The following is a 22,324-nucleotide window of genomic DNA, read 5'->3' as shown; positions in this document are numbered from 1 at the left end:
GCCTGCTATGTCCTACAACTTTTTTTTTTTTTTTTTTTGATGCGACACAGCTGCCAGAAATCAGAAGGCATCAGAAGTGGCAATACCATGTGGGACTAAGACTTCTGTTCTGAATTTCTCCATAGGAGCACTTGGAACTCACGGGTTAAAAACTACAGGCTAAACATTTTCCATGGATTCAGAGTACCTTAGCTGATAAACTATAAACATAATTTTGATATTAAATTGTGAAATATTCTTAATATTAGCAAAGGTATGAGTCAGTTTGACACAGTTTTACTTCACTCAGTCTTTTAAATTTTTTAATTAGATCTTTTAAAGATCTAATTTTTAGACTTATATTAGATAGTACTATACTCAGACTAGCTATATTGAAAACTATTCATCATTATAAGTAGATTTGATATGAGTCACAGGTAAAATTCTACTAGATTTTCACAGGTAGATTGCTTTTGCATGATAATAGATTAAGTACTGCTACTACACACAAAGTGCCAGGAGAGGGGAATTATTTGTCAGTCCTTTGTGAGGAGGCATTATTCTCTCCAAGGGACCACAGAGGTCCATGTGCCAGATCTTACATAAGAGGAGCCTATGAGCTATTTTCAACCCTTCTCCACACCCAGTTCTTCAGGAGCTCGGGGCATCTCCTAGCATCAAAGCTTCTAATTCCAAAAGCCCCCAGGAAAACAACAAGACAAGAGGGATCAACTGTCAACAAAGAACRATCAGAGGTGCATTCCCAAAATATTATCAGGAAAATCAGAGTTAAGTTACATATTAACAGAAATTCTGTTATAACCACCTATTTTGTTCCTTGAGATATGTTTTGGGGTTTTTTTTTTTTTTTTTAAATAGTCACAAAGCAATCTCTTTTCTCATTGTTTAATGTCACTTCCATCCTCATATGTAGTATTAAACTGCATTGAGAGATCAATCAAGTATGAAGCATGAACAATGYTCAATCACATATTATTTACTATTTTGATTTTTTAGCATACAAGTCCATACAAAACAACTTCATGTTGTTCAATCCAAAGATGCCCTTGATATGTCCAGTAAGGCCACCCTTGGCCTTCTGCTCCACCTTGTCCTCAAGCAGAGTACAGCAAAATTTATCTTCAGAATTTCCCAGAACACAGTAATATTCTCAAATGAAGTTTACAGTAATTTTTAAATGACAATTGAGCTTATAATTTTTCCAAATTCCTTTGTGCATTTTTTTTGTCAGTCTTCCAAGAACAAGATCATATGCCTTTTGGAGCAGAAATAAAATATTATTTTAAGTCAACTTGAGGAAGCTGGAGAAGAGTCTCACCGTATAGGATGTAGGAAAATGATTTTAAACTAGTAGAATTTATTCTATTATCCTCATGGGTCTAGTTTGCAAGACAAATGTTGCTTTGCAAGCTTGTTCTTGCTTTGTTATTTCCAAATTCTATTATTTGCTGTATGCACAGGTCTTAAAAATATCAGCAATGCCCTACATTCCTCATTTTGCTGAAGAATTTGGAAAAAAAGCAAAACTTCAAGAAAGAAAAAAGAATTTGCTTAATTATGAACATATTTTATTCTTCTAAAATTATTTCAAGCACAATAGCTTTGTTTCCCACTAACTTCTGGTTTGTGTTTCATCATTAATACAAACTTAAAGTTAATAATTTCAAAAGAAAATTCCAAAAGTCCCCAGGAAAACAACAAGACAAGAGGGATCAACTGTCAACAAAGAACGATCAGATTACTGTTTTAACCATCTCATGTTTGCATGTTTTAACTGTTTTAACCATCTCATGTTTGCATTCCAAATACCTGTCAGTATTTTAAATTATTAAATTCATTTTCCGCTATTGTGCCCATAAAATATATCCTCCGTATGACACAACCTTTTTCATTCCAAAGGATATTAAAACACAAACACTGTTTCAGAGAACTCTATTGATGTTCAGTAGTAGCAAATGGGACAAGACCACATCTGCTGTTCTTTCCACTCCCAACCCTTCAGTAAGGGGTAGAGAGAAGCTTTGTGACTGCAGGTTTTTTCTTTTTTTTTTAAATAGCACCACATTATCAGCATCACTAGATGTTCATTACAATATCAGATTACAGCATCCTACTGGCAACAACTAGATTTGGTTACAAAAGGCGAGTATAAAACTGAGCGATTTGTCAAGTAGAATTACTAGCTTGAGATACATATAGAGATTTTGACCTCATGAACAAGTTAAGAAAATATTCCCTTCTCTATCCTTCTTTTTGATCATGTCTGCCTCGTGTTCCTCATTTCAGTCATCATGCTGTATTTGTAAAACCCCTTGGACAATGTTTTAACTATTGTTTCTTCCATAAGGAGTATAACACACTAAAATCTTTATTCCTAATTATTGTTACTAATTTTCAGGGGAAGAAAAATGGACTTTACTGTCACTGGAACATGAATGGCAGCAGCCACAACGGTCTGCCCCTGTTTRCGCTCACACTGATTACCAACCTCATTAGCAGGAGGCAGAGTTGTTCCAAAAAGAGTAGGGAGACACACATCAAAGTGGAAAATTATCAACATTGTTCCATTGGGGCGTATAAACTAACACTTTAGACTCTCACTCCTGAAAAATCCCTAATCAGGAAGATAACTGCAGATCTCTCTATAACAATGACAATCCTGCCTTTGTTAGAAAGATGAAACAGCCGCTAACATCCCTTTTTGACTTGCGAGCAAAAGACACTACATTGTGAAAGATTTTGATGTAGCACTGGCAAGTGAAGCATGTTTCTGGCATTATAAGATCAGAATATGCTACCCCACTGCGACAGAGTCTGCGAAAGGCTGGCATTGTGACCTTCTCACCTGCTGTTTCATTTCAGCATAGACTTTTTCTGAGTTCAGCTCCACCTGCCGCTTAAACTCCTCCAGGGCAGCATCTGCCTGCTGGGCCTGCAGCCTCTGTACCTCTGTCACCCGAGTCAGCTGCTCCTCCTTCTCCCTAGAAAGTCACAGAAAATTTTCAGAGTTCAAGTATCAAATAAAAGAACAAGTGTGCCAGCGTAAAAGAAAGGCCTTTAACCCTATCAGTTTAAAATAGTATTCAGATTTCAATTTCCTGTCCCAGCTTCTGCCAAACTTCCCTTAGCAATACTTTGAAGAGGGGAATAGAAGTCTCGAGTTATTTTCACTTTCTCTTATTGAATTCAGCAAGCCTAAACATAGTATCCACATCTTGCGGCAAAAGCTCCATCTTCAAAGTCTGCAATGACTTTTAATCCCCTTTTTTAATCTCACCTATAAAACCATATTGTCCCACTAAAATTTAAATGAAGAATTCTCTTTATTACAATGATACTGTTCCATTAAAACACAAAAATTATCCCAGTGCCATCTTTACTCAGACAAGAAGCAGAATTATTCACCACTTAACGTACATTTCAATGCAAAGTAGCGTAATGCGTGACATGTGGTACTTTCCTTGTCTGTTAGAAACCCGTAACGCTGTAATGGCGTACGTTAAGTTTTCAAGCGTCTATGCAAAAAAACAGCGCACGTTAAAAACCTGTAACTTGTGACATATTGAAGTCCATCAAAATTGCTTTTGGTTTCTTAACGCATCATAGTATCACTAGGAATACATAAATAACACGTACATACATTCACACACACAGACGGAAGAACTGACACCTTAATGACAAAAATCAGACAAAAGTTCTGATAACTTGTAAATATTTAAGAAATTCTGATGCCATTTTTTGCACAGAAGACAATTAGAAAATGCTATAAACTTTCTACTCCACGTTTCTGTTATCGGGGGGTCAGTTTGCAGAAGCGGAGTTACGTGACTTCGCGTTAAAACCCGAGGGAACACGACGGCAACATCAGCAGGCAAAGCTGGCTCCAGCTGTCACGGAAGGCGCAGATTTACACGGACCCGCGGCCGACGCTTTTGTCCTATCRGCAGAGGAAGCACCTCACGGTAAACTTTCCATTTTGACGGAAAGTATTTCCATATAAGCCAACGTCTGACACGCAGGAGAKGGAAGAGGCCACCTCCTGCAGCCGCCGCACGCCGCGTCCTCTCCGGCGGGTTTGGCACCACCGCGCGGCGGCGGGACGCGGGCCGCGACACCAGGTCTCCGCAACATGGCCGCTGAGGAAAGGGCGTTTCTGACAGCAAAGACAGCGAAGAGACGCCACGGGCCCCAACTAAGCAACGCTGCTGTTTACTTTTACATTTTTCTCTTCATGGATATTTAGAAAAATAAAAGCACTATTCGATTTTAGTACCCTACGCACATCATCTGTGGTAACTCGGACCTCCGCTCGCGCCGGCCTCCGAGGAGCCTCGGCCCCCAGCGGCCCTCGTCCAGCCCCGGGTGCGCGGTGACGATTCTCCCTCCCCGCAGGAGAGAGTTCATACTTCCACTCCGGATTATAAACTAAAGCGAAACCCAAAGCTCATCCCAACGTATCCGCGCTGAGAAGCGTCAGGGGGCCCTGAGCACCGTTTTCTGTCTAGTCAGATGGAAACACAACAAATCGCAACACAACGAAGAGGACACGAGGGCAGTCGGAGGGCTGCGACGGACCTTCCCAACGGACACATCCTTCTTCCCGCGGGTTGCTGGGGGTTTTTTGTTTTTTTTTTTTTTTTTGTTTTGTTTTTTTTGGGGGGGGGGGAGGAATATTACGAGGCAGACTTTCAGGAATCTGATTTTATGCATCTTTAAGTCTTTAAAAGACTTAATCCTATGAATAGATACAACATCTCATTATACCAGGAATAAGACTTCATGTGTGGATGTGGGAGCTGGCTCCGGCTACTTTTTATGCATTTGAGATTTATACAGAAGCTTAGAAAACACTTACAACAATGGACTGTGGTTCACAAATATAAGAAAAGCTTTCCTTTTTTTTCCCCCCCAAGACACTGAGTAATGTGCCTTGCATGAAACATTAAAATATTCACTTTGAAGATTTTTTTTTTTCAGTCGGACTAGTTGTGGGGCCGAATACAATACAATTACATCACTTAAATCCCCTAAAGCTGAGCCGGCATGAATATAAAAATAGGGTGAATTTACTCTTTAGTCCCAATTTAAAAAGCTGCAAATTCCTCTTGTTTCAGTTTCTAAAGGATACAGCCAGAGAATTAACAATCTTGCACAGCACAAACCATCTCAGGGATAGTTGACTGTGAAGTCCAGAATTGCAATTTCAGAAAGCAGCACTCTGAAGTGTACTGATAAATGGAAAAATATAAACATCTTAAATATTTCTTCTTCATGCTTAATCATAAATATTTTCCTTACAGCCCAAAACATCTTCCAAGAGGTAAGAACTAAACACAGCAAGACGCTACAGCATTGCTAGTCAAGTTAATGAAACACAGGGCAACAAAGTGATTTACAGAAGAGGTTAAATAAACTCAAGATGTTCCCCCAAATGTAGAATGAAGTAGCATATTTTTCGTAGGGCTCTCAAGGCCAGAAGGTTCTCCCCATACTTTGGGGGAAAGCAACAGGTGACTAACCGCAAGCAAGACTGGGAAATGCACCCAGCTTGGCACACAGACTCTTCAAAAATTGAASATTTTAGAACATGTATTAACACGCACGTGCACAAAGCATGTACCTCCAGGAGGTACACATGTTCAGCTTCTGCAAACAATTAGTTTCACACCCCGTTACCATATCCCAACACAAGCACGCTGTGCATCGTTTAGAGCGGTTTTTAGCAATATGGAAAATTACTAGATCATGAAAACCCTGATTGTTTTCTTATAAAAATAATACCAGTCTTTATTAACATGCAAATTCTTTGCCAGGTTTTCAAATGCTTCTGGCAGCAGTGAAAATCCACTTACAGTATCCAAACAGATCAGTGTTGCTACAGTTCAGTGAAGCCTGAGAAGGGCAGCAAGGAATTTCTTTGATAAGGATGCATTTTTATCACCAAGCAAGTTTCTGAAACTTAGTGGCAAGTATAACAAAGAACAGAAAATATCRATATTAAGATGGTTTTATATTAGGGCTAAATGTTCTTTCTCTGCTTTCCAGAAAGCGACAAGCACATTTCTCTATGTGCTGTATCATGCCTGCTACAGCAGCACCCTGAGGTTTGATTCTGATGAACTAAATCCAGCAAAAGTTAACATGATTCTAGGTTTATGCCTGTGGATAAAACAAAACAAAAAMAAAAAAAAAAAAAAAAAAAAAAAAAAAACAAAAAAATGGTACTTACCTATTTCCCATGACTTTGGAGCAGAATAGTTGGAGATTAGAAAGGGAACATCTAATCCATGGTTAAAATGGCCCAGAGAATTCTTGGTGTAACAATTACTGATGGTATGACGACATCCGACATCACTAATTAGTTTTCCCAAGAAATAGGAAGATTTGGTGAGGCACTACAACTCTTTTATCATGCCTCTGAGTAACATTTTGGAGGCACTACATCTGGGGCAGAGAATCATAGGCATTAYGCCCTTCTTCACACTGTGTTAAAACCTACAAACTAGTTCTCAAACACCAGCTACTACACAGCTACACATTATCTGCTGACAGGCACACTCCACCACTGGTTGTTTCTTGGGGTGGAGGAAAGCTAATATAAGTTTCACATGTCAGCATTAAATTGAAGTTTTAAGAGAAGTTTAAAAAAAAAAAAAAAAAAAAAAAAAAAAAAAAAAAAGCAAGACTCACCCAGGAGAAAAATATAATTTATAACACTACAGAATCACAACAAAGTCACACAACAACATGTTGTTCTCTTTGTAACAATTAATCTTGCAAGTTTAAAGTATCTCTCCTATTAAAAGACTAAAGTAAACTTCAGTTTCATGGTAAATATTTAACAACTATATTTCACAATTAAATATTTAACAGTTCACACTTAAGAATATTTAAAAAGCTGCATATAAAACATGCCTCATTCCTAGAGCTTTCCTACAGCAAAAATAGTTTGGAATCAACCTCTTGTTTTGTTTCAATTTCACTATTTCTCATCTAGCACTGAAAAGCATTAAAAGGTTATCTAAATGGCAGGGCTTTGGGATACTGCTCCTTTTTAAGAATTACCTTTTCATCACTGTCATCATTTTCCTCACTGAATCCAAACCAGTCAGGTCAGTCAAGGCTGAGACATGGAAAAGCAGAGTAATGGTAGGGCATTCAGGTTCCMTGCCGAAGCTGACATCTTTTGGCACGGTGATCTGCTCTGAAAAGGCAGTCTCTCCTCCAACTCATTATCCTGATGATCCTGCATGACATATACACTGTCCCTAGGTATTTAAATTCTGTGTACATCTTGCACATACCTCTTTTCCCRTTCCTTCTCCCTCACCCCCAAAATATTAATTCTTAGGAAGAAAAATTGTTTCACTATCCACCAAATTGGTAATCACTACACTTTCACGGAGGTGACTGAAGAAGGGTCCTGCTAGATTTRTTTCTAACAACTTTGCTTTTTGTGTTGAAACAAGAAATAAAAAGCCTAGTATTTTATCAGTCTGTGTTAAAACAAGATCAGCTATTATGGCTCATAAAGTGCATTTAGATTAAAAAATAAAGAACGGTGTTAAAACAAGTTCACAAAAGACAATCAGCTAGACAACATAAAACAAAGCGTACTACATAGCTAAAAGGTTACCTTCAACAAAAAGCATATGCAATCATCTCATTCAAAAGAAAAACCTCAGGGAAAATCTGCCTCGATATCTTGTCTACAAGATATAAAGAGTATGCACCCAGGATAAGGATATTTATATTTTCATATATAAATCTTTCATATTACATTTGAATCCATGATCCTAATGCCCAGTCTCTGAGAGAGAGCATCTCCTGTGGAATTCCTTTGGCATTAATAGGGCTCCATACGGACACGGCAGTTTATTGATTTATAGTCAACAGCAAGGTCTACGATTGTCACTATTTCACAGTTGGGTGGGAAACCACGAAAAATACTCTACAGACCAGTCTTCCTAATTTCATTTTTAGAATGAACACTTTTTCAGCTACATAAACATTAAGGCCTGAAGAACCATATATTTGTAGAAAGAAGGTGTTACCATTTTACAGTTTATTTTAAGGAAAAAAATGCTACATTTCTCTGAAATATACAAAAGCAATTTTACTTCTCATGCTCTACTATTTTAAACAAACATGATAGTTACTTTACAGCTTTTTGTGAAAATTACATATCAGGCCTAAATGCATCTAGCTTAGCTGTGGTTAAAGTATTTTACTGAAAGGCAGTTATTACTAGCAAACAATGAGGAAAAACTACGGCTCTCCTTACAATGAGTGAGCCCAACATATGGAATATGTGCAGAACACTTCTTTTTGGTGCAGAGAGGAAGAAAGACAGTGTGAAGTCATTCAAGCGGAATGATAACTAAACCAAAGCCAGATCAAAGGAATGAAGAAGAAAGACTGAAATGTGAAGCTGAAATATTTATTGCCTTCAAAACATCATCCCTATGCTGTCCCTGGGCACTTTAATATTTTGAAGTTGTTAGAAAGCATTCTAACTTGTTTCATCATTTCACAGAAATAAATCCAAAAATATAAAGTAGAGAACAATTTTATCTTTTATTCCCTGATTTTAAGTAAAAGATGAGCTTGTCTGTATGAGAAAAAGCAGGAATCCACTTAATTGTTTACAGTTTGCATAATTTGAGATGTTAACATCAAAAAGCCGGTCTGCATTCCTTCAAGCAAGCTGCTAGAATGAACGATATTTACAATACAACTATTATGTTAAACTRTATCCTTATGTTTTAAATAAATCATGAGATAACATTAACAAACTAAACCTTTACTTAAGGCATTAATGAATTTGGAGTGAATATTCCATGTGCGTAATCTCACACTTAAGTAAGAGTAACAACACATTATATTCAATATGAATGGCTCACAAATTAACCAGACATTGGTTAAACACAATAATAAGTATTATGACTATTTCTCATTATTATAATCTCATGGTACTGTTGTGCTAGGTGCTATGCAAACAGAGTAAGAAGAGCAACCATAACGTGATGGGCAAGATGTTAGTTAAATCCTGGATAAGTGTAAATGTGATGGGAAAGGAAAATGCAGAAGAATAATTTAGCTAAATTTTGCAAAAAATTATCTACAAGTTTTAGCTATATCACATAGATGACAGTCAACACTCAGTTATCAAAAAAAAAGAATAAGAACACAGATAAATGGTCATAGCTTTTACATGCTGAGGTGACCTCTAAACTTCAAGAGGGAGAAGAGGGAGTGCAGAATTAGAGAAACAGGTGTTAATAATGGTTCAGATGAAAGGAGATAAGGCAGGAATTAAAAGGTGGAACAGAGTCAGCAGCACAGATAGTAAATAGATTCAAGAAATTACCTAGAAAAATGCATGGAGAAGGAAAAGAGAGGGAATAAAGAAGAGTGGTGTGCTGCAGAAACTTGGGGAGTGAATGAAATAAATCCTCTGAATGACCAACTATAGAAGAAACTACTGAGGAGGAGAACCAGGCAAATGGAGTCATTAACATATAAAATAGTCCAAGGTGTARTGAGTGACAGTGCCAAGGGTGGCTGGCAAGTCAAAGATGTTAGTGATAGCTTCATTTTTCCTTTTTTTGGAAACATTATTTTTCCAATACACAATTCTAAATGAAACATCTAAACCAACTCCTTTCAGCTTAAAGTATGCCAGGTTTACCATTTCAAAGGCGTCTGCACTGACGAAAATGCCCTCGATCAAAAATTCTTTTTTTCCCTTCTCCCTTACAGGCTACTTGACCTAATTAACATTTCCCATAAATCTTGTTTCTTTTATACCCTTAGACAATCAATCATGGCTACACCACCAAATACTAGTTTAGAATGAAGAAATAAAGAATCCAAAATGCAAGCACATGCACAAGGAAGTGCAAGAATACAGTATTCATTCATTACACATTTTTGGAAATTATTTTTGTGGTTAAAATCACTGTAYTTGAAGATTTGAAATAATAATATTGGTATTGTAATGGATACTTCAATACTAAGCAATGGTAAGTGTCTTATCTAGTTCAGATTCTTCCTTCTTTGTGTCATTAAAGTCTAACCATCACATAGTGACAACACCAACAAAAAGACAAGGAGCCAAAGTCTTCTCTGCACTACTTTTGTTTTTTAGTGACCCCAAAAAGTGATAGCCTGAAGCATTTTATGCTTATTAAAAATCAGTAATTGCATTAAATCCTACGGAAGACTTTTCTTTGGCCAACTGAAGGCTCTTMTCATTCCAATGTTCTGGATGCTCTTTTGTTGTGGTCTTACAACTTTAAAGATTTTSAAAATCTTTAAAAYTTAAAAGATATGTTAATAAAAAGGTAAGCCTTTCTGAACATTAAGGGAATGATTCTGATATTTGTGTTAATTATTTGTATTTTCATTAAGTGAGGTCAGAATCTATAGCACTTAACCACCTTAATTATTACAACAGCAGTTAATATAAGTGTTATAGCATATCATACACTGAAACCGTTCCCATCACAAGGCAATGCTTTTCATTTCATATCACTAAATAYTGATATAATTTTGTAATTAATATCATTAAAAAGCTGCCACATAATAGACCTATAACCATGTTTAGAGACAAACTGCTGTATAWAGATAAGGACTAAACATCGACAGTTAATTTGTTTTTGGTACAACTGAAGCTTTTCTTTAAATACATACTTAATTATTGTCAGTAGGTCTCCAGAGAAACTGGTGAAAGAAAATGAAAGGCTGTAAATAGTTAATAGAACACTTTATTTTTTATTTTAAAGTGAGACCATTAAATAAAGCTACCACATTTTTTTGGCCTCTGTTCATACCTTACATTGTGCCCCCTAGAGYGAGGGTTATGTCAGCATGATCACTAGAGTTAAAGGAATGTTTACAATATGCTGGAAACTTTGACTGCTTCTGCTCTAAAAGGTTTCAGATGCTCAAACAGAGCACCAAGTGGAGAGCAGCTGGCTGGTTTTCCACCAATTCTTAAAGGGGAAAAAAGAAAAAAAATCTTACGGAGTAAAATTATATCCAAACTCTTCAGCCACTTAACATTACCACTGCTTTAAATCAAAAGGTTTGCTTTTATTCCATCATATTGCAACTGYAGCAAGAAGACAAAACTAAATATTAAAAGGGAACAATGAACACAACAAACATGAGTATTGACTCTTAACAATGTTCTTTATTGCAACATTTGGAATTATAGACAATGCCTTCTCATATTTCTTTAATTATTTCCTGCTTTAAAAATAGTAATAGCTTTTCCATTCCTACAAGAACTCCTCTAAACAAACACAAATACTTCATTTTCAAGGGAAAATGGAATTAACTACAGGAAAGCAGCTACACTTAGGCAACTATCCTAAAAATAAGTAATTATTCTGAATCTGGATTCAACTTACAGCAACAGGAAGAAAAACAACAACTTGAGGTTAAAGTTACAGCTCCATGTACTTATTTATCAACTTATTGATGATTATAATGAGGTTGTATTTTTCTGTATGAAATGGCTTTCACCACTACAGGAAATGAAATACCTATATAAGAGTGTTTTGAAGAAGAAACTATTCAGAAATAAAGTTCTCAAAGTTGTTGGTGTCATCAAATTCTCAACATCCACAGTCATTCATAATTAAATTATAATCTGTGTATATTTTGAAAGTTCAATTTTAACTTTTTTTTAAATGCTAGGCTTCAACATCACAGTACATGCAAAATTATTCAACTGCAGCCTACATAGCCTACATATATTCACTGATATTTATTCTATTTTCTTCTGTCATTTGTCTTCACATGTTTTAATTTATCCTAGCTTTCATCTGCCTCCTCCTCTTTTTTAGCTTAGAAGCATTATGTATGCCATCTATTTCTCTAAGATTTACGTACCTTTATTTCTTTGACAATGTCCCTGTTAAGATAGTCCAAAAAGAAGAAAAATTGTGTAAACACAGTGGAGTTTTGCAGGGGTTCAGTAATCTCAAGGGCTAAGAGACCTATACATAAAACTTCTGGTATTAAAAGGTGATACACTTTCGTGTATCCTGATCAAAGCAAAAGGAAACTTTCAAACCAAAGAACATGTTGGCCTTCTCTTCCTATAGGAAACAAAGTTACACTTTTGAGAAACAGTGGCATAAAGGCCATTCACTCAAGCCTTTTCAAGTATCAGTACTAATACTCTATATCTCACCTCAGGACATGCCTGAGACGACCACCAACTCCACTCCTACACACACCTTGTGACAATGTCAGACATGGAATTCAGTTACCAAATGACTGACAAACAATACTTGGGATGACAACTAAAATCCTTGTGAATAGAAGAAATGACCACAATTGCAAGCATAGGGGGAAAAAATGGAAATTTCAGGCTATAGGAAAATTATTTCCTTTCCAAAAGAGCTTCCCCCCCCCCATCTGCTTTGTAAACACATGTGCAAACTAACTTTAAGACTTCAGAAGAATAATTTGCTCTTCATAAATGTATCAGAACAGAGTTATCATCATGTGATAAAACATCCTGCAGAAAGCTTGCCATCTCCAGGACAGCAGGAGCTTGCATAGAGAAGAACCCCAATGTCACTGGATGGAGGTCTGCATAGAAATACCATCCATCAATGGTGAGAGCAACCCTTTGAAATTATACCCGTATTACGGTCACTCTTAATCAGATTTTGGATCAACAAAGAGTGAGTAAGTTGCATAAAAAAAATAAGGAAATCAAGACAAATGTGATCAAGAGGAATGTGATCAGACTGTGCTCACTCCTTTTCGCTCAGAGAAAAACTGAGAATTTGTGCTACAATTTAAATGAATCAGATCCACCATATGAAAATACATATGCTGCAGTGGGACATGTAACCTTCAGAACAATTGAAATAATCCTTCTAACTCAAGACAGATGAAGCCCTAGCTGAAATACTGGGTCCAAATTTGAGTACATCTTTACAAAAAGAAAACGTAGACTTATAGGCTTTCTCTGGTCTACCAAACATAACCTACAATGAAAAGCCGAACAAATCAGGTTGGTTGGTCCACAAAGAAAACGCACTGAGAGAGGATTTGGTAAAGTAAAGTAATCTTAAAATACTTTAAAAGTTGCTCAAGAAAGGAAGGAACACAGTTTTCCACAATCTGCAGAACAGAAAGTAATAAATTGGAGTACAAAATCTGCAGATTTACATTAAAAAAGCTTTTCTAACAGTGAAGATAGCAAAGTCCTGGAACTATTTGATTGGAAAAGTTTTTGAGCTTTCAACATTGGCAATTTTTATTGAACTTATATACCGGTGCTCCTTCTTCATACCATGTCTTCGTCTGAAAAGATTTTGCCTGAAAAATTTTAGTTTACCATCTAAAAACAGATTACAAAATATTGTGAAAGCTGTATGCATGTGTTTTAGAAATTATTGTAAAAATATAGATCTACTAATAGATAGGAATGGCTTTGTTAGTTTCTGGAAACTTGAATGCCRCTCTCCTTCCCAGAATAGTTTTAAACAAGTTCAAATGAGAAGTAGAGAAGCAATGGGGAAAAGAGGTGATGCTAGTTTCTTATGTAAACAAACAATTTTATTGAGTGAATTTCAATAAACCAGCTGCTAAACATTTGCTCTGTATCATCACCACTTGCAAAGTGCTGAGATTTGGCCTCCTAAGCAGTTTAAAAAAAAAGTCAAAGATTGAGACGAAGAATATTATGAAGCATTTAACTGCAGCTTTTGTGCACGTATTCCTTGACAGTTCAATGTTAAATTACCATGTCTGCCTGCACCTGTAATTGTAACATTTCATTCCATTTCTTAAGTAAACTTGTTTTCTTCAGTCATACTACAAGTTAGATGAGTAAGAATTCAGGAAAACCGTGTTTTAGTAGCACAATGAAAATATTAATTCGTGCATGAGACTGCACAACTGAAAAGCTTTAAATGAGATCCCATAATTATTTCCAATATATAAGAATCATCATCATCACTCTGGGAAACTATCAGCAGCAAGAAGTTTCACATTTCCATGCAGGTGACAGATATTGAGAAGTTAGGAAGAAAGATGAAAAAAGCTAACAATCTCTCTTGCATATGCTTATAATTTATAAACAAATACCTTTCCATGATGGACAAACTTTACATATCTATGCAGACATAAAGGTATTATGGATTCCAGACATAAAGGTATTACAGATTCCAGAACAAAAGTGGCAAAACCAAAGATTACATTAACATTGAGATGGTCTAAGTATATGCTGTGTTCACATTTTTAAAAAACTGTATCTGAAAACAATTCCATTTACTTAAGCAGTCAAACCTACCCTATTATTTACTGCCATTTTTACTTAAAAATATATTATTACTGATTATATATAAATGGGCTTCAAGGTAAATTTTGTAAAAGCAGACGTTCCCCATTATACACCTGATACCCGCCTTGACAAAGATTAAGCTGGCAGTTATACCTCCTACACTGATGGAGCATATAGATACCAATAATAATGCACATGGCTGTTCTACTCTTTCTATTGGACTTATTCCTGGTCTTAAGCAACAATGRTCTAAGTTCCTCTGTTTATGAGTAAATAATTGATGACAATCTTAGACTATATACACTTCGACTGACTGTAAATAATAACTAGTACATAAATAAAATACTACTTACATGAAGCCTTCAAGATCATTGCTAAGACTACTGCTCTAACATTAAATTGAAAAATATTTAAGACATTAATGTAATATATTCTTATTGCCTGCAATACCCATACTGGAAAATACTTCCCCTACTGCTTCATGAAATTACTGCCATAATTATTTCGGAAATATCTGCAATGGCTAGGATGGTAGTTGTCTGTAGTTACAATGCTATTTCAGAATCAAGAGAAACAATAAAATGGAAAGATATATTTTTAAGACACAACTACCTTCAATATGTGCTCAAATAATTTTACAGAAGGCTAGAGCACATCTTGTTCTTAATTTTGACAGCCAATGTCAGAGGTCATGATTTACTATACCTTCCGTTGAAAAGAAATAATTTAATACTTATGATTGATGCATCAGACAAAAGCAGTTCAGAATGCTACATTCAGCAGTTCAGAATGCTACACTTATGATTGATGCATCAGACAAAAACAGTTCAGAATGCTACATCTTTTTATAAAAGCAAATTGGATATAACTTCAGGGTTTTTGTTTACTAACTGAGACAGCTATTTACTATTATCTGCTACTTAAGACACAGCAAGAGTCTTCACAGCCAGAGAATGTGCACAGCAGCTTCAAACTGAAGGGAGCATAAATATTTAACACTTCAAACTTGATATAATTATCTGCAAATGATAAATAGTACAGCCCAATCTGAACATTTTCATTATAATTTAAAAAAAAATTTATACAATTATTTATCATGGGTGGAAAAAGTTAAGTCTTCAGAAAAGTTCATAAGTCTCCTACCTGCAGTATTACTACTGGGAATATTATTCAAATGCAGGTCAAATAAGTAAAGTTGCTTTAAAGACAATCACTAGACTAGAAATAAGAGTAAATAGAGAAAAAGATAGGCTACTAGCCTTTAACATCTAAGTTCTGGTTTTATTTCTGAATCACATCAAGAGCATGTCATTTTCACCTCTAAATTTCTCTAGGCTTGCTCACTCCCATTCTTCAATAAAATGGGCAATACCTCCCCATAGTCTAATAAGTAAAAATACTTACCTTGCCTCTGCTGGTACATTAACATCTGACTATTTCATCACTTTTAATAAATAGGTCTCACAGAGCATAAGATCTTCTCAAGAACTACCCTGGACAATACCGTTGTGTGGTCAGTAAGACCTTCCCCCCCCCCCCAATAATTTCTTTAGCAACAAGTGGATATAGAATTTTCTTTTCTCTCCCCCTCTTTGTTCTATTCAAGTGACTCTGGAATACGACAAATCATATGATAGCTACACCTCTTTATTTCCTACTCTTCTACTTAAAATAAAAGGAGTAAGAAACACAGAGATATTCTGTATGTAACCCACTCTCATGATACATTTAATGCAAACTACAGGGATTACAGAAACAACCCTTCCCCCAAGTAATTACACAGAAGCTTTTACAGAGTAGATTGATGTTTTACAAATGCAGTAAACGATGTTCTAGAAAAATCCTTCAAGCACTTCTTGCAGTCTTTTTTTTTGATATTACACAATAGCTGTGACATGTACTGCCTAAGCTAAATACAATTTTTTATGTACAAGTCACTAACAATAGTCATGAATATTACAGCAATTCTTTTTCAAAAGATTTATTTCTGAAAAAGATTTCCATCATAAACTTCAGAAAAAAGAAACTTGCTATATAAACTTCTACTCAGTGTTAAAAGTCCAGCAATAGTATCTATTTATTTGAAGTGAATTACACTTTTAGAAATGTGCATTTTACCATTCCACATGCTGTCTCAAATCCATTTTATTATGCATCTATGTGGGTATGTCTGAAACTGCAATAACAGGGTTCTGTCACACCCCTGCGGGGGTAAGGGGGGGGAAATCACTGAAATGCCTAACCACTTCCCTTCCTATGTGTTTGCAGCTGACTCGCTACTCAAGACATAATCCTGTGGCCATTGCAGAATCAAAGTGCATTCAGATCAAAGTGGTTTACGAGAAATCACTGATGTTCCTACTGAGTTCTGAGCTACARTTCCACAAGGCATAGTTTCTATCTGAAGTTGGTGAACTGCATTTTCAGCCATGTCAAGGAAGATAAGGTTGTTTTAAAAAGATTTACTGTGTCTGCCTCGCTTAGCTTGTAGTTACTTAATTTTATTCTGCAAAAAGTCAAAGAAATGTGACAAAAATAAAGCATTTCACATAAAAGGTGGCTAATTCCTATCAATAACCAGAAACTGCCAAAGGGCTCATCTTTGCAATAATGGAAAACAAACAGAAGGAAGACATCCATTTCTCTAAAACATACCAAACTGTTACTGCTTTTTCCTTACTGCTTGCACACAAACATATATACAAACACATACATATAAAAATCTTAATACTGTCCAGATACACTGGCAGTGAGTAAACAGCTTGGCTTCCAGAAAGTAAGCCTTGCAGGATTAGCAGTTCTTCTATACTGGCTATGCAGTGAGTCTGCTCTTATCACTCCTATGCACTGACACATTTTTGATCAGAAATATACTGATGCCAAAGCAGTGAATCTGCCACAATATATGTAATAAGCCATTTAGATCTCCAATTTGTATGTTCTGTATCTGCTATCACTTCCTCTTAYAATAAAGGCTGATGATCATCAGGAACATTACTTCTTCTCATATCGAAAATATGTTCTTATGAATGATTTTTAGTGGTTTATTCACTTTCAAAGGACGAAGCTTATGGACAGTCAATCATGTGAGTTAACAGATCAGAGGTTTTGTACCAGCATTGAAATCTGAAAGAACAGGTCTGCAGAATATATACTAGTCTTTGACTAGGGTACTATATTTCTGCCAGTAAAGTATTTCTGAATCTACAGAAGCATTTCTGCATCCATTCAGACAAGAATAAGAATGAAAGTCAATTTCTATTTCTATTGAATGACAAAATAATTACTGTACGTCTTAAACCCAAATCACAGCTCTAAAACAACTGAAAGTACTGCAGTACATAACCATTATTAAATAGTAAATAATTTCAAAAATTAAAATATATTTTTCATTTTAAATTAGGAGTGTATGAAATGCCATTATCTGTAGCAGTGTGCAAATGAATTATTATTATAAATAGCTATGACAAAGTTTTAATTTATGAATACAGCTTCTCAAAAGACATCAATTTCAAAGTTAACCAAGAATTTACAACATGCTAAGTCCTCTGTGCTAACATTTGACTGAGAATTAAGGGACTTGCTTCATGTTGATTCAACAGTAAAGATGACTCTATACTACAGATTTGCAAGGTCTAATTCAGTATTATATGTAAATTAATTTGCTCCCATGTTTCCTTCTGAGAACCAGCAAGCTCTTCTTGAAAAAAAATGGGTGCAGTTATGCAAACAGGGCACCCCACAGCACTACCACACAGGTACTATGATGGAAATCATAAGAAAGGGTGGCTTCCTCCATCCTATGCAATCCTGCAACACTTGGCCAGACAGCCTCCCAAATATCCTCACGTCATGAATAGTCAAGGACATGCACTACGTATCTCCATTATGTTACGATGTCTCATTCTTTGTGTCTTTGGCACAGTCTCCATGTTATTTCAGACACCCCAAATAAAACYCACAATCCCCCTTCCCCCCAAAATTGCCTTTACACTCAATGTGACATAGGACACACATAAAGGTGACCTGGGAAAAGTACTTTGCAATATGAACAGCCTGCATCAGAAGACAAGGCCCAATTTAAGACACTTTGCAAAACATGGAATAAGTATAAATCACTTCCTGTAGTGGAAATGGTCTACACAAACCTTTAAATTGTCATGCACTAACCCTAATGCCAACCCTAATTACAACTGTCTGTCCAGGCCCAGCAGTATAAGATTAAGCCCGCACTTGCCTCCATCAGTGCTAGCCTTTCCCTAAACCTGCAGCATCCAGCAAACAATGAGGGGCTCGAATCAGATTCCCAAATCTTTAGACTCTCAAATGTCAACTCTAATTTAACTATATTAAATAGAGACCATTCTTAAAATAAAAATAAAATAAAAATCCTCAGTTACTGTTAGCCTTTATGAACAACTCCTTAAGCTTGTGGAATCAGTAATAAATAATCTACAGGGCTCCTAGATCCCCAGAGGTTGACCCATCTTCAGTTTTAGCCAAATGACCTATTCATCCAAAACAGAAGGCTGGCATTGGCCTCTTCCAACATCATCTTAGCTTTGTAGGTCCTGAAGCACCTAGCAATAAAGTAGGCTCTTGAAATTTATCTTTCAAACCCTTACTGCACCCTAACATTAAACTTATGTTTAATTCCAGCCAGGGAATATCTGAAATAAATTCAGACTTATTTTATGAAGCATCCTTAACGTAAAGTAATCGCAAACTGACACCTCATTTGAAAGTCATGGAAGATAAAGGAACTACACTGCCAGTGAATTAGATGTTACCGTACTAAAAGATTAAGTTCAGTTGATAATACTTACAGAATGCAACCTCTCTAAAACTACAAAAAGTTATACAGCATAAAAAAAAAATCTGAAGACTAAAAGCTATAGCTTATTAATACCTGTAGTGATATAAAACAGCCTCTGTTGATGCCAAACACCTAGGAGATTTTAGAAATAAAGGAATACAGACTCCAGTCCTGTGATTTTTATTAACTAAAAGCACCTTCACAATGCCTCTCTCAGTTCAGATAATATATATTGTAACATTTAACTGAGTCGTTTTAGCAAATAACTTCTGGTTTGTTTCAGAATAATCTGTTTTTCTTGGAAATTATTTCTATAGCTTTGAATTTAAACTGGGTAAACATATGGAAATATTTTACATAATCAAAAATTGAAGGCAGAAAACAAAAGGAGAGAGTTGATCTTGTCACATGTGCATCTGCTGCATGTAAACCTCTTTGCTCAGAAAGTATCAAACTTGATGCATCTTGATTATTTTTTTCAAGTACAAGCTTGGTAAAAAAAAAAAAAAAAAGTTGTTTCAAATTAATTAAGTGTCTGCTGCATACCAATTCTCTGAACTCCACCTATATTGGAAAAATTGCACTTTTACAAAACTTAAGGGGTTTTAGGCGCCCAATTTAATAAGTAGTCAGATTTATCCGTCTCCTGCTTATATCACTAAGACAGCTATTAATGAGGTTAACCAGCAACGGGAAACAGTTTAAGACGCTTTAATAATGGCTCATAATATGTCATAAAATTAACCAGTCTCTGCACACTTCATGTAAGATAAATTTACTTTGTATTGTTAAGTATCTGTCACCGGTATGGTCTAACAAAGCAGTCCTGCTGCTGAAATTTATAAAAGCACTACTTTGCAGAACCAAGTGTTTGGAGATGAGATTCTCGGGGAATATATCATTCCCTATTGTCCATTTCTTCCGTTTAAATCCCAAAGTCTTCTGGAAAGCAGAATTCTAAGAAAAGAAAGCATTCTAAATCAGCAGCAATACCCTCAAGTAAACAGATGCTGCTCATCAAGACTCAGCGAAGTCCTACATGACTCCCTTTCAGTTCCTGAACAGAACTGCATAAGCAGTGGGGGAGAGAAGTACCCTCCCAATAATTTATTTCCTCCAAGTATACTGTATCTATGCATTAACCAACTTTACTGTCAAAATAAAACAGTTTATGTTCTTCAGACACTGATGTAAGGGTCCAGTTAGTGACTAAGAGCTCTTAATGGGACACAGTTCTGAGAAATGAAATTCCAGAATTTCTATCCCAAGAGCATAATATCATCATTTACTCCCAAAAATGCACTGAAATATTTGCATGATACTGAATTTTCATAGCACACCTATATGCTTTCCCTCCTTTGTACTGCAAAGGCTTACAGCTGTTTTAGCCACTTACACCATGGAAAATATRCATAAAAGAAAGTAGGATAACAAAGAAGGAAAAAGTCCACCTTAATTTATGGACAAGAGATTTAACAAATTCACAAACATCATATGATAGACTAAATCAATTCAAACAATTTCTGAGACCAAAATCAAGCTTGAAAGGTAAAATTATTTATTTTTAAAATAAGACTTGCCTCTCTCCTGGCTTCTCCTTAATCCTAAATTAATATCTTAAGTACTGAACAGGAGTTTGTACAGTATATAGCATAACATACCACTGTATTAAATCCTTAGATTAGATCGTTCAGTTTTATCTGTTGCTTTAAATACTCCAAAGCAACTAGTCTTGACTATTTGTGTACTACATATCCACTCCAAACTGGAGCTGGCTTAGTTTACTTGACAGTATTAAAAAAAAAAAAAAAAAAAAAAAACTTGAAAAATCACTAGCTTCCATTCCCTTAAATTCCTGTCGCTTAAAAGCTGATCAACTTTGGTAGCGTGGTTTTTGCTTTGTTTTTTCAAATTTTTGGCTGAATAAACCCCTGAAAATGTCTTCATAACTGAAAGGTTACCCAGACAATCTATAGGAGCATTGCTAGACAACACAAAGCATATTTCTATTTAATAAGTTTGGCTAAAAACCTGGGGATGCTTCAACAACTACTGCATTTGCACTTACTTCAAAGTCTCTTCCAGTTTGCGAATTTTCTTTTGAGCATCCCCTCTTTCTTTATCAAGATCATTCCGGATGCCATGAATCTACCATTTGAAGGAAAAAAATACTACATTATAGCTAAAACAAAGTCTAATGGAACAAATTACTGTTATTTTGAATTATAAAGGCTATTTAAAGTATTTATTTTGCATTAATACCAACAACAATGTATATGATGTTTCTAAAGCCATACAGAATGTAAGAAAAAAATGCATGAACAAATATTAATGGAAAGATGAAGTACGCAAATATGGTCAATAGAGCTATTTGCTTCTTCTCAAAATGAATATTATTGATATTTCTTTATTGCAGAGAATAATTACATTAAAAGGAACTACATTTTTCTTTAGAATAAGGACAAATACAGAAATATGCTTAAAATAATGGCACTTATTGTTTTATGATGCAGAATTCCTACTTAATCTGTGAATACAAATTCAGAGATAACTACTTTTTATCATTTAACAAAAAAATTACCAAATATAATGATAATGAATAAGATTACTTGAGAATAATACATACTCAGACATTAACCAACTGAGGGTGAATACTCCTAAGAAAAGYAGATTTTCTGAGAAAAAGTGAATTACAACCAAAGAACTCTCTGCCTACTGAGATAAAAATAAAGTGGTTGAATCATTATACGAAAGCCTTTCATTTTTCCATTTTGCATGTAGATATTAAACACATTGTTTGTAAAGGTTAGGGCRTGACACCTTTGTACATGTGTACAACTAACTTACAGTCAAAAASAACACTCACAGGTCTAAAATAAAACAGCATCTTGGTTATTTTATAACTAACCAAATACAGCACAAGATATTTATATCTCCAATGAAAAAGCAATTCATAGATTCTCATGTGTAAACAGTTCCATATAGCTGCTAACTATATGGTAGCATGATTAACGAGTTAGTTTGAAACAGCYTCAGAACTGAAGGACTGTCCATCAGCATATAAAGATGGTATTACCAATCCTGATAAAGTAAAATGTATTTAGCAGCTGGCTCAGAAACAGCTCTCAGTAATAAACCGTCACTGTTCTTAGGCTTAGCTGAAATGTTTGGAAAACAAGCAGTAGATTATTCGT

General features: G+C 35.5%; 1 protein-coding gene across 3 annotated transcripts in view; it reads right to left on the bottom strand.

Moving 5' to 3' along the window:
- The window catches only part of CEP112 (centrosomal protein 112), a 173,142-nt gene that overhangs the window by 104,523 nt on the left and 46,295 nt on the right, over positions 1-22,324 (bottom strand). For all 3 annotated transcript variants that reach the window (XM_085304719.1, XM_085304720.1, XM_085304721.1), the window contains 2 exons: positions 21,199-21,278; positions 2,846-2,981 (listed from right to left, as the gene is read on the bottom strand). In XM_085304719.1, the coding sequence (XP_085160845.1) occupies positions 2,846-2,981; positions 21,199-21,278 (216 nt within the window). The remainder of the gene's footprint in view (positions 1-2,845; positions 2,982-21,198; positions 21,279-22,324) is intronic.

The sequence above is a fragment of the Rhea americana genome, unplaced genomic scaffold, assembly GCF_003343005.1.
Source record: "Rhea americana isolate MKP2758 unplaced genomic scaffold, rheAme1 scaffold_21, whole genome shotgun sequence".
NCBI lineage: Eukaryota > Metazoa > Chordata > Aves > Rheiformes > Rheidae > Rhea > Rhea americana.
The sequence above is the reverse complement of the archived record's forward strand: the minus strand, read 5'-3'. Positions and strand labels throughout refer to the sequence as shown.